The sequence below is a fragment of the Artemia sp. Qi Xiang Cuo genome, chromosome 2, assembly GCF_049724085.1.
Source record: "Artemia sp. Qi Xiang Cuo chromosome 2, ASM4972408v1, whole genome shotgun sequence".
Taxonomy (NCBI): domain Eukaryota; kingdom Metazoa; phylum Arthropoda; class Branchiopoda; order Anostraca; family Artemiidae; genus Artemia; species Artemia sp. Qi Xiang Cuo.
In genome coordinates this window covers 95,048,498-95,066,167 of record NC_142795.1, presented here as the reverse complement: position 1 = coordinate 95,066,167, position 17,670 = coordinate 95,048,498, and the positions used below count along the sequence as shown (strand labels likewise).

Below are 17,670 nucleotides of genomic sequence, written 5' to 3'. Positions count from 1 at the left end.
ATTTAAGACTCAAAGGAGGCTAGGATATTATCTAGATCGACTAGATCAGTTGTTTGGTTAGTTTCTTCGACTTCACAAGCCCTATAAATATAACTATTGAAAAGCAGTTGCAACACAATATTTAAAGATAACTTTATGATTATAGTATGGCCTCAAAAAGAAACGCGAGAACTGGGTTAATACAAAACCCTTCGTAATCCCAAGATGAAATAATACAGACAACTAAAAAAACAAAAAAAAGAAAGGCACTTAGATCCAAAAGGCACTAAGAGATTTAAGACTCAAAGGAGGCTAGGATATTATCTAGATCAACTAGATCAGTTGTATGGTCAGTTTCTTCGACTTCACAAGCCTTATAAATATCACTATTGAAAAGCTGCATACGCTTTGTAGGCTCAAACGTCGAGCAACTCGAAGTCACAGGCCTTATGTTTATCACTATTGAAAAGAAGTTGCAACACAATATTTAAAGATAACTTTATGATTAAAGTAAGGCCTCAAAAAAACGTAATAACGGGGTTAATACAAAAGCCTTCGTAATCCTAAAATGAAATAATAAGTACATATATAAAAAAAAAAAAAAAAACGAAAGGCACTTAGATCCATAAGGCACTAAGAGATTTAAGACTCAAAGGAGGATAGGATATTATTTAGATCGACTAGATCGGTTGTTTGGTCAGCTTCTTCAACTCCACAAGTCCTATAAATATCACTATTGAAAAGCAGGTGCAACACAATATTTAAAGATCAATTTATGATTAAAGTAAGGCCTGAAAAAAAAACGTGAGAACTGGGTTAATACAAAACCCTTCGTAATCACAAGATGAAATAATACAGACGGATAAAAAAACAAAAACAAAAAAGAAAGGCACTTAGATCCACAAGGCAATAAGAGATTTAAGAATCAAGGGAAGCTAGGATATTATCTAGATCGACTAGATCACCTTTTTGAAAGTCCAAATGCTCATATTTTGTTTTGATTGAGTTCAATGTCTTCCTGAACATTTCTTGTATTTTATTACTGAGGATGTTGTTACATTCTCTTTGGACTATTGCTCTGAGGGTTGTGGGGGGGGGTGGCATTCTCAAAGTCCTAATTTCTGGACCTTTAAACTATGCTGAACGAAATGGCTATCTTAAAATTTGGATTGGATGTTTTTGGGGAAGTGATTGACGTGGGGGAGGGGGATCTGGTTGCCCTCCATGAGCTCTTTTTGAAGTTCCTTTGACATTTCTTTGTATAAGAAATACCCTGGTCAAAAAACAAAACAATATATTGTGCCCACATTGCTCTTTACTTAGGCAGCACGATTGTGCTGCCTATGAAATTTTGTCTTGAGATTCCAGCACTGGAAGTGCCAATTAGACCATGTAAGCCCCTCCTATAATTCAGCCTATAGGCACCCATGTATATTTACGCATTAGGGGGGGGGTGGAGATAAAGTATAAAAAACTTTCAGTTAAAAAGCGGTAATTACAAGTCTAGAGGTGGACATGTGCAGAAGGAAACATGTTAAGAAAACAATTCATAATATACAGATTAATTGTAGATAACACATATTGCATGTATCTTAGCTATACTTTACCCCTAACTCCTTCCCCTAATGTGCAAATTTATAACCCAAATTAGATATTTCCAATGCATTCTGCCTCCCATCAGTAACTTGTTTTTCTGTTTTTGTTTTGTCACAGTTGATTAAATTTACTGGTACAATGGATGAATTTCAGCCATGTATTTGATAATTAAGAGGTATGGTCTGGGGGTAATGTATAGCAGGGCTACAAGCAAGATATCAGCAACAATTATTTCTGTATATTGATTATCAAGCATGAATTGTTTTCTTAACATGTTTCCTTCTCAAGGTATATACCATTGCAAGTAGGAAAATTTGCATATTACAAAGTATAAATTCTTTTCTAGACATGATTTTTTAGCAACAGCCCCAATTCTAGACTAAGCCTAGGCCACAAAAAGATTGGGCCAGATCTGTCAAATATATAAAAAAAGGATAGATCTGCATAAAATTCAAGTCTTGCCTTAATTTGAGCAGAAAAAATTCCTTGTAACTTGCAAAACTCCTAACGCACAGCCATCTCAACCATGCAGAAATAAATTCCTATCTGAGAACCGTTTCAGAATAATCAGCATTCTACGCGCTGAAGGAGGGCTCTTGTCTTTTTGGTGTATAACCACGGCTGAGCCATCGTGATTTTGAAATTTTTGTCTGGTTCCAAACTTTCAGTCAAAATAAGCCCAAAATAAGCCCATTTTTTTTTACAAAAAAGCCCATTTTCCCGCCCACGGCCCTCACGCCCACTCCAAAATTCAGCCCGCCCCTGATGGCTAAAACAAGCCCACGGGTCGGAAAACAAGCCCATCTGGCAACACAGCATTGGCCAACCAGGGCTTTCAAGTAATGAAGTTGTCAAAGTGCGACAAAGAGCTCAAAAAGCGCTTTTTCTACATAAGAATTGCGACAAGTCGGGCTTTTGTCACACAAAAGTGCGACAAAAAGTGCCAGCCTGTTCACTGATTTCTGTAACCAGAGTTTTTGGAACCCAGTGATTAGATCAGTTCATATAAGAAAAGGAAACGATCAACAATGGGGTTTTTAAGACGAAACCTGAATACTGAATAAGCAAACAAGGCGAATATTTCGAGAGGGCAACCGCCTCTCTTCTTCAGCGTAAAACGAAATAATAGGGCCGTTCTTTTACTCATCTTTGTGCTAAGATCTTACATCTTTTGACAAAGAACTTTTGACATACGTCTTTCATCATTCTGCTCTGATCAGCGATCTAAGAAAAATGATGAGTATATCATCAAAGTTCTCTCATCATTGTTCTATATTAATTAAAAAAAAACTTTTTCCACAAAATAATTTTTCAAAGAAAAGTAAAGAACTCTATTAAACCATAAATGAGCAAGAATAAAATCAAATAATTTACCAAGCGTGAAACTACCACAAATCAGCATCGATAAATAAACGAAACCCAAAACGAACAGAAATTACAATAAATAACCGAGTCAAACTTAAAACGAGCAAAAATTAACATGAGTAGGGCTCAAAACCCCTATGCCTTCCCAAGGCCAGGAAAATATAAAGGTTTTTTACTTTTATAAATTTCATAAATCAAATAATATTAACATTTTGATTACTATATATCAGTATATGTATGTTAAACTGACGATGCACATTCATTTGTTTGTTTTTTTTTCACTAGAGTGCAAATTATGTTCTGGCCTTGGGAAGGCATAGTTTGAGGCATAAGGGTTTCCTTCTTGAAGTTTCTATGACAACGCTTTCTATAAAAAAAGCTTATATACCCCAAAGGCAAAAATTACAAACCTTACTCTAGGGGTTTTGGGGTGTAATCCTCAAAAACATAATTTCTGGACTTTTTAACTACGTCGAACAAATGGCTATCTCAAAATTTTGATTGGATGTGTTTGGGGAAATGCTGGGTGTGAGAAAGGTGTTAGCTATCCTCCAATCACTTTCGACTATTAAAAAGGGCACTAGCCCTTCTAATTTCCAACCGAGTGAGTCCTTTTTGAAGTTTCTACAACATCACTATCTATAAAAACCTTTAATGCCCCCAGGACACAACTTACAACCCTTTTCCCGACAGCTCTGAGGGGGTTATCATCCTCAAAGACCTTATTTCTAAAACTTTTAACTGCGTTGAACAAAATGACTATCTAAAAATTTTGATTGCATGTGTTTGGGGACAAGGTGGGCGTGAGAGGGGGTTAATTGCCCTCAAATCACTTTCAACTATTAAAAAGAGCACTAGCCCTTTGAATTTCCGATCGAAAGAGCCCTTTTTCAAGTTTCTACGACAAAGCTTTCAGTAAAAATCTTTTATGCCCCCAGGGCATAACTTACAACCCTTACCCTGAGGACTGTAGGGGGAGTTTTATCCTGAAAGATATAATTTTCAGAACTTTCGACTACGTTGAACCAAATGGCCGTCTCACAATTTTGATTGGCTGTGCTTGGATAAAAGGTGGATATGGAAAGGGTGCTAGTTGCCTTCCAATAACTTTCGACTATTAAAAAGGGCACTAGCCATTTCAATTTCCAATCAAATGAACCCTTTTTGAATTTTCTACGACAACACTTTCTATAAAAAACTTATATGCCCCCCGGGCACCACTTGCAACCCTTGCCCTGCGGGCTAGGGGGGGGGGGGGTTATCATCCTCAAAGACCTAATTTCCAGAAATTTCATCTACGTTGAACTGGCTATTTCAAAATTTTGATTGGATTTGTTTGTTGAAAAGGTGGGCGTCAGAGAGGGGTTAGTCGCTCTCCAATCACATTTGACTATTAAAAAGGGCACTAGCCCTTTGAATTTCCAATCGAATAAGTCTTTTTTAGAGTTTCTAAGACAATGCTTTCTATAAAAACATTATATGCTCCCAGGGCATAACTTACGATCCTTGCCATGAGGGCTGTGGGGAAGTGTCCTCCTCAAAAAAATAATTTCTATCTGGAAATCAACTGCGCTGAACAAAATGGCAAAATTTTCTCAAATCTCAAAATTTTGATTGGATGTGTTTGGGAAAATGGTGGGCGTGGAAGGGGTGTTAGTTGTCTTCCAATCACTTTTGACTATTAAAAAGGGCACAAGTCACTCCAATTTCCAATCGAATGAGCCTTTTTCGAAGTTTCTGCAACAACTCTTTCGATACGAAGTGCCCTGGTCTAAAGGAAAAACAAAATAATAATAAATAATACATTGTGTCAACATCATTCTTTACTCAGGCAGCGCGATTGTGCTTCCTATGATTTCCAGAGCCACAATAAACTTGGTTGCTCATTTCTTCATCACGAAAACAAAGAAGATGAAATATAAGAAATATATATAATTCCAGAATAAATTAATGATAGTATCAAACAATGTTTTACGATAAATTCTTTCACTGCACGATACTTGGCCTTTTCCAATCCGAATAATAGACTTACCAAAACTGCTACAAGTGACGGTCTACGGTAAATTTTGGTATAGAACCATTTAAGATTTTACAGGGCCTCTGCTCAAAGCTGCACTAGCCAATGGTAGGAAAGAAAATCATACAAGCAGAGTAATACTTACTCTAAGAAAAATAAAACATTGAGGAACACAAAAAAGTCGTAATCTGTGGGTTCTTCAATTTTAAATCATGGACCACTTTATCGGCTGAAGTTATTTTGACCACTGTCTGGTGGATTAACTACATACATGCTAATCCACAAAATAAATAAATAAATCTTGAAACAAATTGGTTTATGGCCATAAAGAAGAACGATAAAAGAAACTATCCATGTATATTTCGCCTGTATCAAACTTGGTGATTTCAGCGATGAGACAGAAATTGATCTAAATCATGACATTTAAATAAGAAAAGAAAAAAAAATCTTAAATAAAGAAAAAAAAATAAGAATAAGATGGTCAAACCCATATATACAATTGCTACTCATTACAGATTAACAATCAATGCTAAGCATAATTATATTAGTTCTTTCCATTCCTCTTTTAAGTATTATGTTTAAGATTATTCCTGTTTCAACGCTGGAGACGCCTAACAGGTGAAATATCCGTTGGATTGTTTCTTTTCTTTTTCTTCGTACAGACCATAGACCCGTTATTTTCTGAAGATTTCTTTCTTTGATTTATTATGGTAGGCCAGTTTCAGCTTTAAATCTTTCATTTTTTAATCCACGATTATTCCAAGATAACATTTTTTTTTGTTCTATTTTGTTGCAACTCTTAGTTTGTTTAAAATACTGCTCTTGAAGGCCATCTATAAAAAAAAGAAAATCAATATATTTGAAAATCTATCAAATATCAATTCTTTTGAATGCCATGAAGTTATTATTTATAGCTATAATGTTCAGCTCAGCAAAGAGTATAAGCAGCATTGTTTGTTCACGAAAAAGTAAATAATGACTTAAAAATTTATGAGTATGAGCAATGAGTATAAATTTATAATGACGATTCGTGAAGCAGATTTTTCTTATGCGAACAATTTGCACGATTCGTGGATAGTGTCCCAGGTCTAGTCAAGACACTTGGTTATTCACTGCAGCACCAAGCCACCTGAAGCCAGCATCAAACCTTTCATCAGCCTTTTCCCTCAACAGCCCACCGAGTTCAACATCTTCCAACATATCTCTCTGAAAACCCCCTTATTTCCTTTTCATTCGTTATAGTTACACTGGCCATGCGATTCAGAACTGATGGATCTTAGTGAACAAGTTGTTCCATATTGAACGCCACTAGCTCTGCTCTCAACCGGAAACTGCTATCACAAGCCTGACCACTTTCCATTTGTAACACTGTCATTCTTCCCACCTCCCAGGTTCCCAAGATTATCTCCCCCCTAACCTTGCCTTTCCAGGAATCTCAGAAATTATTAGCTATCGACGCTGAAAATTTAAATTTCAGCAAGCTTACCACATTCACCCTATAGTTTTCATAGAAGCACACTCCCATATCCAAGATCCCTTACATTGTTCAATAATTTATAATTTATTAAGCTTCGTCTCATAGATAACCAACTTAGAAAAATGTGTTTGTATCCTATTTTTTTACTAAGAGAAAACATTACCCTGAAATACTTTCAGTCCCTAGTCTATATTATTCCTAGGTGCCCCAATCTTGGCTTGGTGACGCCAATGACCTTAACATGGATTTGATCGTCTTTTAATGGTTAAAAAACAACAACAAGGGGAAACACTTCTCTAGATGTTTTTTAGCCTATACGAATGGCTTCTACAGTGCAAGCCTTCAGCTTTGTCTCCTTTGAGTGGGAGTTGTCAAATGTTCCTCGTTTTGTCTCTCTTATCAAATTTTAAGCACTCCTTTTCAACCAGCAATCGTCGCTACGGCCCTCATCACAATAAGTCCCTTCTTTCTTTTGACGAATGTCTGAATACTAAAGATTGATTTAATATCTACAATTTACCAAATCTTGATGGAAAATAGTATAACTTTCCACAAAAACTAAACGAAAAGTATTCACTTTCTTTTTCAGCAAAAATTAACAAAAAACGGTTCCAGTGATAAACCCTATGTCAATCAATCTCTTAGAACACTAATGTGGAATAATTTTTTTTCAAAAGCGGCTAGCTGGATGAATCTAATAAAACAAGAATAAAAAAAATACAAATTCGAAAATCTGCTAGATTTTTTTACAAAAAATAAGGTAAAAAAATTGTTTATTAGCAAACCGAAAAATTGACATTCTGAATTAAAAAATTTTTATAGCAGGAACCTTCAAGGTTTTTTTTTTATAAGAATCCTTGAACCTTGACATGAAAAAAATTTTGTCCTCTACATTGCTAAAACAGTATAAGAAAAAAATCCCAACAACTTTCCTCTTCCTCGCATCCATGTCACTTTCCTCATTTATCGCCTCTTTTTGTTTTAATTAACCAATTTACTTTCCTTATGCACTCTTCTATTTTTCTGTCTTTCTTATTTTTAAGTATTATTACGCTTTTGACCAATTCTTTAAAGGACGGCTTGACCAAATATTCAATGAATGTTTTAACGTATTTGAAATAGAAACTGGTAATATTTAACGTATTATTTAGTTAATTTTAGACGAATATTTATTGTGACACCATTTTCTGTTCTTGATGCCAAATTATGTTCTTCTCTTCTCAATTTATTGGCATTTTTTTGTTTTCTTATTGTTATTTTTGGCCCTTAAATGCAAATTCAGCGCATTTAAGCTAATAATATAAAACGATTTGAAATAACTATCTAAATATCTCATCATAAATGAAGGTAATATTTTTGGTTAGTAATTGTACATCCTTAATGAGTGAAGTATAAGTTGAATTTTCAACTTAGCTAAGGGAAAAACTTAATAGCTTTAAAGAGTAATAATACTTTGGGTAGTTTTCTAAATTCTGGGAAAGATCTAACTTCATTGGGGCAACAAAGTGGGGTTTATCAGATCTCATGTACTTGCGGAAGCTCATATGTGGGACGTACTAACCAGAGTTTGGAAATGAGATTATTACAACATAGAGATTCTATTTCTTTGGCTTTAAAGCAAGATTCTAAGTCTGAAGATTTTACTTCAGCCCTTTCAGAACATATTTTTAATTTTCCAGACCATTTTATTTTGTTCGAGAATGTCTCTTTGATTTCTAGGGATCGGGAATTAAAGCAAAATTTTCGTGAAACTCTTGAAATAAAGAGAATCTTATTCAAGAATATTGCTTTGAATCGGGATACAGGCGAATTTGGGCTGAACTCTATCTATGATAATTTATTAAAATCTGACAGAGTAAAGTTCAATTCCCCCAATGTAGTTGACCTCTGTCCAAATGTTATACTATTGAACGCTAATGAACCGAATCCAAGAAGGTCAAAGAGGCTAGCTTCCGCCTTTGCTTTGAAAAGAATTAGAGAATTAAACAATATGTAGTTTTATTTGATTTCGTATATAAACTTTTGTTTTAAATTGTTTTTGCTTATTTTTACTACTGATGACGGTCACTGTATATTTGACCGAAATATCTGGTATTTTTGTGAATTTCTATACACTGTCTATTAAAAAGGATTTTATCCCTATTTTGAACTTTTATTTTATCATCATGGAAAGGCAATGTGGTCTCCGAAATTATCGATAGCATTGAAATGACGTCATACATTGTATAAAAGGAGTTGCATTTAGACAAAATCTTTAATTAGTATAAAGTATGCCTTGAGGACGACCAGTAAAAAGATACCCAGTTAAGGGCCTTTAAGCTCCTTTAAGATAGATACACGTAAAATTTGGATACAGGAAATTTAAATATCATGAAGGGGCATCAGGATTTTAGAAATGCCTAGGTGGGGTGTGACCAGAAATTGGTTGGGAACCACTGATCTAGGGCCAAACAAAATGCAGTTGTCGTTACCGAATGGGGTGTGAAGAAGTGGTAAGGAAGGATTTAAGGGAAATTGCAATTACTTGGAAGGGTGTAAAGAGGGAACCTATCAACAGATTAGGATGAATGAGGAGGGTGGGCATCTGTGTTGGCCTCAGGCGACTTGGTGCTGCAGAGAATTGTCAGTAGTAGTAGTAATGGACACCTCAACATCTAAACTCCTCGCTCAAAGGACTCGGCAATATTTAAGCTATTTAAAAACATCGAAAATCAACATAAATACTTTGCGCTAAGGGCGGCAATTTAGGATAGATCTAAATAAACTCAGAACACAATTGTAAACGGATAATTTTTTATTGAAGAAAAATTGTTACATCCTCCACAAAATTTAGACATTTATAATTGTGGTATGACCGAAACCAACCCAACGCCACGTGATATGAATTGTCTCAGTTGCCTAGTGACACGTTTCGATAAAGGAGGGAAAAGAAAAATAAACAAATTTTGACATTCCACCTAAAATTTTGAAAAAAAAGCAACATGGCATCGTAGCATCTTGAGTAGGTAATCTCTTGTTATTTTTTTAGCATTCATGGTTAAGAAGGGATGCTCCTAAGAACGGATACCATTTAAGGGCTAACCAGGACCCTTCTCAAACTTCTAAGACATAGCAAGGCATCTGGCTAATGCATATGCCTTCGCATCCCACAAATAAAATGGCGGCCCTGTCAAGAGGCTATGTACTATAAACGCGTTGATACACTGAGAGAGTAATAAGAAAATATATACTTTAGTAAAAAATAAATCCAAATTACAATCGCTGGACATATATTAATGACTAAAAATCCACGAAAACACTTATATCACATAATAGAACAGAGACCAGAATCTTCATGTCCCTTCGCAACAATGGGAATTTGCTTAAACCGCCGATTCATCATTCGTGGCTTGAGCGCAACACTAGGTTCTTCACCAGGGGGCAGTTCGTCTGACTCTGCTTTCATTTCACTCGCTTCAATTTCTTTTTGCTTCCATGGCACGTGGCTCTCAGTCTCACTAACACTTGGTTTTTCAGCTTCTTTGGGTTTCAAATTAGATATATTTAGTTTAATTTTAGGCACTTGTATAGAAGAAGTGGTTTCCACGAGCTCAGTGTTGCCATCTATTGAGCTGATAATCGTTTCACTGTTTTCAATTATGTCGGGCACAGGGCTGATGATTTTTTCATCCTTGATAGGTGTACCAGCATCGCGCCGGACTTCACTTATTTCTTCGGTAACGACAAGGCTGGTTTCTACAACAGACTCAGATGTTTCTAATGAATCTTCAATCTTTTCGGATTTTACAGCCTCTGGAGGTAATTCTGCAATTAAATGGTAAAAGAATAAAAAAAGGTTTAAAAGAATTCAAATAAAAAGAATCTTCCCTCGAATTTCAGCAAACTTTTGAAAGGTGCATATTTCTTTTCCATTATAAAAAGATTGCATTCGGGGAAAGTTGCATCCGAGAAGAAACAAGGTAAAAACAATAGGAAGATAAAATGAAAAGAAAGGAAGATAAGAATGATAGCCTTGGTGCTTTTGCATAGCAGGAATAAAAATCAAAAATTTGACTTGCAGAGAGTTGACATGCAGCGATAGTTTTTGCGCTAAACATTCCTTACTTTGTATCTACAAAATGCATTTATTTCTTTTTTTTATGGTTTAGAAAAATACCTAAAGTAATTTTGTATGCTGAATTTTAAAAAAAGAGTTTTTTTTTAGCGCCAATAGTATAATCAATTTTTGAGTTCTTTGACTAAACAAACAAAAATTCCAAAGAAAATACCAAAGAACTTGTTCCACAAAACTATAACTGCTAGGAAAAACTTATTTACATTTTTATACTAAATAGAAAAGAATTAAGCATATACAAGCGCATTAGAAGACATTTCTTAACAATCAAATTTTCCCTTTCTTGGTTTTGAAAGGGAAAATGTGGAATAAAATAGAAGGAAAATGTAACTTTTTTTTAAACTCGACTTAAGATTTGCAATTCGAAAAATATTTTACACGTAATCCAACTGCACATAATTTTATCCACTATTTAGAGCTTTTAGGTAATGACGTTTTAATTTATTTTTGAACTATATAAGAAACTTTCCATTTTTAGCCGAAGCCATTTTTTTTCCTTTCTGCCACTTTTTAATTTCACCAAAAGAACAAACTTCAAAAAAAAGCTTACATAAAACTGAAAGTGATAGACACAATCCTGATACATTATTCTCTGTAAAAAGAAATCCAGCCCAAAAAGTAGATTAAATACTAAAACTTAACTATTCAAAATCAAATGCTGTCCGTTTAAATCAAAATTATTGCCATATTAATACAGTAACCTATGGTTTATATTCTGTCGAGCCAGTTGGTCCCAATCGACGTCCATCAGGGATATTATACAAGGTCCATCAAGCCATACATTTGTAAACTTCTGCTAAGACTAATAAGACGCTGAATTTGAGCATCTACGGCTCCAATGTATCTTGCGAACTCCGACTCAATCAGCATCCCCTGGCAAACTTATTCAATGTTTTAACTCTTCCTCGCTAACTATGCACCCCACTTTAGGAAAATCCCCACTAAAACTGGAACGAATACAATAATTTCTAAGTAGCCGTTCCTAGAGGAGAGGGGCAACCAGGTCAACTACCTGGACACCGCATCTGGGGGAGGCGGCTGGGGATAGCCCACTTCGATCAAATTTTTCACCTTGACTCGGCTTTTTTTGCTTACATTTGAGTCGGGCGGCGGAAATGATCCAATCCTTATTTAAAAGCTGTTTCTGGAATGGTGGCTGTCTTAATTGATGTTTCCCTGCTCTTTGTTTTCAGGTATAGTTACTATAAGGGTTATATATATTATTGTTTACAATATCATATAAATGTCTATTTTATTGATGTCTCTGTAACGTCTATTAGCGTTAATATTACCGTCACTAGAAGTGTTTCGAGTTTTTTTTTTTTTTTTTTTTTTTTAATTCCCCTTGTCTTTTCTGTTATTACGGCTTTTCAATTAATAAATGAATTTACGTGAAGACAAATTCTACACATTACCGACACACGTATTCAGCATCCCTACAGCGACAAATTATGTATATTTAATAAAAATAAGCAAGTTTGTAGACCATCATATTTTTCAATTTCTGGAGAGGGTCTTTAAATCAATCTCAGGGTGGGGGGGGAGGAGAGCGGAGTGATTCCTCCGATTCTATTTTTTACAGAAATATCCCAAATAAACTGGTTGTTCGGAATTCTAGAAAAAAAACGGTAAAAGTCTAGGGTTTTATCATTACATAAGGAAACATGTTAAGAAAACAATTCTTAGTTCATAATATACAGAATAATCCTAGTTAACACATTTTGCAGGGGGGAACCTTTATCTTCATTTCTTTCACTGTTGCACAATTTTTTTTAACAGATCTCTGAAAAATAAATATGGATTCAACTACATTTTTCCATTTTCAAATACTCTATATATGCAATTAAAAACCATCTGTGCCATCTAATAATTTCTCACAAAAAAATATTAATATACAAATAGTTATAAATTAGGTTAAGTTAGGTGATTAGTTAGATGGCAGTTGGGTGTTTGTTTATAAACAATTTTCAAGACTTAAGAGGATAGACACAAATATTTAAAAACGTGATAGAAAAACTGGAAATACAAGGAAAATAGTGAAGATAAAGCTTCTCCCCCTGCAAAATATGTTAACAAGGATTATACTGCATATTGTGAAGTAAAAATTGTTTTCTTAATATGTTTTCTTATGTAGTGGTAAAACCTTAGGCTTATACCCAAAAAACTAAACATCACCAGCACTATAGCGATATATTATACAGCGCTAGGCGGAAATGAAAAATTACCTTCAGATACTTCTTCCTTTATTTTGACTTCTTCTTCCTTCTTAATTTCCTCCGTAATAACTATAGATGACTCTTCAACAACTTCTGTTTTTACATCGACATCTTTTTCATCTTCTACAATGTCTTTTTCTTCAACAGTTACATCTAAACCAGGATAAAGACCCTTTTCGCCATGTGACTAAAACAAATCAGTCAAATTAGTACAGAATAAAGTAACATGAAAAATTCATGAGCAAATATAATTCAAAGAATTAGAGGAGAGGTGACTCTTAAACATCGTCTACGCCCCCCCCCCCTCCGTATCCCCAGGAAAATGAGCGGAAAAAACTTGTGCTGAGTTTCGTCATGTTGAGGCGCGGTGGTGACCACACTGCTTGGTAATACGGGTTCTGGAGTTCAATCTCAGCTTCAGCAACCCACTGCCCGGAATTCATTACCGCTAGTGAAATTATATAACAGCACCTTCATAATAACCGTTTCAAGCTAATGGAAAGACGAAAAAATATATCTATATTGTATTTTGAGTAAGGGAACAGAGGCACATCCAAAGGAGTTGTTTTGTTACGGACTGGCAAATTAAAAAATTTATACGTATAAAACCAAGTAAATTACATGAATAATCTAGGAAATCACAAATAATTGTAGAGATCTTGACATCGTGGAAACCTCCTCCTTGAAAATCAACCTCCGCCCCTCTTGTGTACGCACACTCCTTGAAAATCAACCTCCACAAAGTGATCGCAGCAGTGATCACTTTGCGGAGGCCTCCTGTACCACATATACTTCGTTTCTTTATACGCCACTCGCATCAATATTTGCTAAACACACCCTACAGTATTCTAAAAATAAAATAAATAATTAAACGCATGCTGTCTGTAGAGATACATGGGGGGGGGTCTACAGATTTATGATTTAGCTGAAAATTTAAGAGATTTATATTATTCATTCTTATAGTTGAGGGATAATTTGCGGTCAGGTCCTCACCCTGATTCAATTGTTTTGGTGCTTTTTCAATTTAGTAGCCAAGAACATTTATTAATTGTCCCACAAAACTAGCTCAAACAAACCTACTTATGACATTTCCGTATGTTTGTAGAATTGTGGGAAATATGCGTTTCACTGGAGTCATTAACTAGGGGCGAATCTCCAGCAATTTTATTGGGGGGGGGGGGGCAAGAGGGGTCCATATCTGGATAATAAAAGGAAATGGGATGTATAATATTGTTTTCTCCACATTATTGGGGGGGGGGGGGGGGCAACTGCCCCCCTTGCCATCCCCAAACGACGTCCCTGCATATAACTCATGGATAAGAGCCAAAATTAAGAAATTAAACAAGACTTATATTACAAGAATCAAATCTTAAACCAGTAATGATGCTTCTTTCCGAATCTCCGTACTGCTTGTTTTTATGGGCTCCAAGATAGATAGATATATGGATACATAACAAGAAGGAAAAACTATTAAAAACAAGGGAAAATTTTTAAATACTAGAAATTCCCCAAGTTGCATTGAAACCAAATTTCAAAATTCAAAATAACCCATAAAATATTGTTTTGAGCATTACGAAATTGAACTGTTTTGGGGAATTCCTTTCTTTCCATTTGAAATAAACATTAAACGTTTTGGAAACACAAAGCTGAGCCTCCAAACCACAAATGCGATTTTTCAAGTTTCAAAAACACAATTGAAAATCGTATCAATTTGCAGAGGTTTCAAAGGCATTATTTTCTTTTTTACGAATGCAAACAATATTGAAAAGCAAAATTTTTACATTGAACAATTAGGATAGTATGAAAAAATTAGGGAGCTGGAGCCCAGAGTGTATTGAAAGGTCCGAAAATTTATATCTCTTGTAATACAAGAACTAAGTCAAAAATCTTTAGATATTAATATATTAAACATCTTTTCTCACTTGCATATGAAGTTGAAAATAAATTGGTTTGTTATTTGTTTTACATAATGTTGAAAGTAATTGGACAGCCCCGTTATAAGAAAGGTAAGAAGCCACACCTAATTCGGGTGGAGCTTCATCTTTACAATCCTTCATCAATTAACAACAATGTAAACAGATACCTGTAGCGCTACCTAGGTTTCTCCTGTTAGTCTTAAGTTCGTTATGCCGTTCGTGGGAATTTCTTGTGTTTTTCATTTTAACAATGACTTTGTTCTTCAGTTTCTATTTAACGTTTGCCAATGCTTCACTTCTAATTTTTTTTGAGAAAGATCTAAATTTTTTCATTCCACAATACAGAGGAGAATTTTTTCTTCGGCTCTGCCTTATCAGTTTTCATTAGTGATAGATTATTCCCAAAATCAGTTTTACAAGAATCCATAGTATTCTCTTACGTTCTTAGAAGAAAAGTATTCTCTACTAGAAAGTATTCTCCAAAGTTTGCATGACGAAATTTGTCCTGTTTGCATGGCAAAATTGTACAAATATAAGGAAAAATTACAGAGAATAAAACTTCACCAAAGCCAGTGAGGATGTCACCCGTTTGGCGATCGTCAGATTGGCACAATGAAAGGAATCAATTCAGATAATTAAAATGCACTAAGCTAAAGAGGGAGGGGCAGTTCTCCGTTCCCCTGCATCCGCAACTGGAATATACATTATACTAAGCAAATATAAAGACTGAGATAGACTCACCTTCCAATCTTCATAGCAGGAGCTGTGAAAAGTTTTATCGTCCTCTCGCACAGCATCTCGCAGTCTCCACTCTTCAAGCTCTTCGTGAAAAAACTGCGGTATCTCCTCTCTGCAAACTGCGCATTTATTGAGCTCAGGGTTTTCATTGTCAGCTGGAACTGTAGGTACTTCCGGTTCAGGTGACGAGGAAACACTTTCAGTATCTGACGGCTCACCGCCTTCCAGCCATCCTTTAGGAAAAAGATACAAAATTAGATCATGGTCTTTTTCAAACGTCCACTTCTACAGACCTTAAAGCACTAAAAACGTAAACAACAACAGTTTTCTGCTTCCTGGAATTCGTTGAAAAACCACGAATTTTAAGACTTCTTTTGAAGTTTTTAGGGCAGTGCCATATTTTTACAGTGTTGCCACGATGAACGATGAAAACAAATTATACAAAATTAGTAGTTAGATTTGACAGTGCTGTCCGTCCCGAACATTCAAAATTTTAACCACTTGTAGATTCCCAACGACATGTACCACTGCAAAGAAAAGCAACACCTTCTCAAGCTGTCTGGTCCTTAATCAAGCTGTTTGGTGTTTCTACCTTAATGTCGCTCATTTTTCACTCAAATTTCTCTTGTTTTCAAACTGGGCACTCAAAACGACCAAAACTGCACAACTGCATATGATGGTCTTTTTCAAGAAAAATCGAATCCCTAATTTTCCAGATTTTCTAATATTGTCAATTTCCCAGTTTTTCCAGATTTTCCAATTTCCCAATTTTTCCAAACTTCCCATTTTCTCAATTTTTCCAGATTTTCCCAGTTTTTAAAGACATATATAGATGTGGAAGTTTCCATTTAATCAATTCAAAGGATCAGACTTCATTTACACTGTCCTTGGTACTATAGATTCTATATTAACGCCTTTTGTTAGTTTATTTTCTCCCGGTTTTCCAGAAATCTTTTTCTTTTTTTTTGTTCCTCTTTGTGCTCACGTGACAAGCAAATTAATTGTAATTACAGAAAAAAGAATCTATCTAAAGCTGAACTTCATCCTAAATGGGATTTCGAAGCAAGAACAATCTGAAATGGGGGAATCCGAAGTCCGAAGTAGAGTCCAAAGTGAAATTCGAAGCAGGATTAGAAAACATTTCAATTTTCCATTCTTTTTTGACCGAACTTTGCATTTCTAGTGAATTATACAAATTAAATACAAAATTAAATAAAAAACAATTAAATAAAAAAATTAAATATTAAAAACTCAATTAAATAAAAAACAAATTAAATAAAAAAAAAGCTATTAAAAAAAATAAACAAAAATTAAATAAAAAACATTTCCATGAATAAGCACCCACGCGGGTATGACAGAAAATGTTCCATTAGGTTATAAATAAAGTAGCCTGTCACTACTTGAGAGATATCACATAGAAACATTGTTAAAAGGTACAATACAAATAGGTAGAAAATTACCCAAAGGTACATTATAAAAAGACAAAAAAACAAAAAAAAAAGACACTGTCCGTTTGAAAAACATTTCAGCAACGATTTCAGTTTATTTAAGAGTTTCAAATACACCTTAAAAACTATGCAGTACCTAATTCAACAGTAAATAAATTTAGGTTAGATCCGATAAAGTAAGAAAAGTAGGGTGACAACACAACCTATCAAAACATTCTCAAAACAATATTTTACATCACAATTTTGAAAAGGCAGCATCTACTTTGAAATTTTCAATACTTTCGGATAAAAAAAATGCTATTTTTACAAATATTTTAGAATAATTTTTATACGATACAAAAAGAAGAAAAAAACGCAAGTATAAATGTAAAAGAAAATCCTTGTCCAGAAGCTTTTACCTTTTTCTTCCCCGAACTCTTCAAATTTCAGCCAATCACTAACGTTATAATACCAAGCTCTTGCCTGTGGCCTTCGACCAATGGCTTTTTCTCTCCTATTTTGACGGAAGTGCCAATCTAAATGCTGACTGTATTTGCAAGTCTGGTCTCCACGAAACCTCAAACCACACGAATTACATTGAACTCCTTTGTACATCATGTCTATGATCGGTCGACGACGCCTAAAAAAGAAGGAAAATTTAGTGAATCTTGATGAAATATTTTTTAATACAAATAGCTAAGAAATTACTTACTTATAACAAGTCCGACATAACACGCCGACAATTGCCAACGTTTCAGTCGCGGTGCACAAATTCACTGTATAGAGCAGTGCCTTGAACCTCTGGGAACAAAGGTTCAAACCCAC

At 34.8% G+C, this 17,670-nt stretch overlaps 1 protein-coding gene across 1 annotated transcript in view; it reads right to left on the bottom strand.

Annotated features, from left to right (window-relative positions):
- Window positions 1-9,242: 9,242 nt before the first annotated feature.
- Window positions 9,243-17,670, bottom strand: part of LOC148955843 (uncharacterized) — an 84,274-nt gene continuing 75,846 nt past the window's right edge. The window contains exons 15-18 of the mRNA XM_089104603.1: window positions 17,265-17,485; window positions 15,422-15,651; window positions 12,774-12,951; window positions 9,243-10,238 (exon numbers count right to left, since the gene is read on the bottom strand). Coding sequence (XP_088960729.1) covers window positions 9,739-10,238; window positions 12,774-12,951; window positions 15,422-15,651; window positions 17,265-17,485 — 1,129 coding nt within the window. The 3' untranslated portion in view covers window positions 9,243-9,738. The remainder of the gene's footprint in view (window positions 10,239-12,773; window positions 12,952-15,421; window positions 15,652-17,264; window positions 17,486-17,670) is intronic.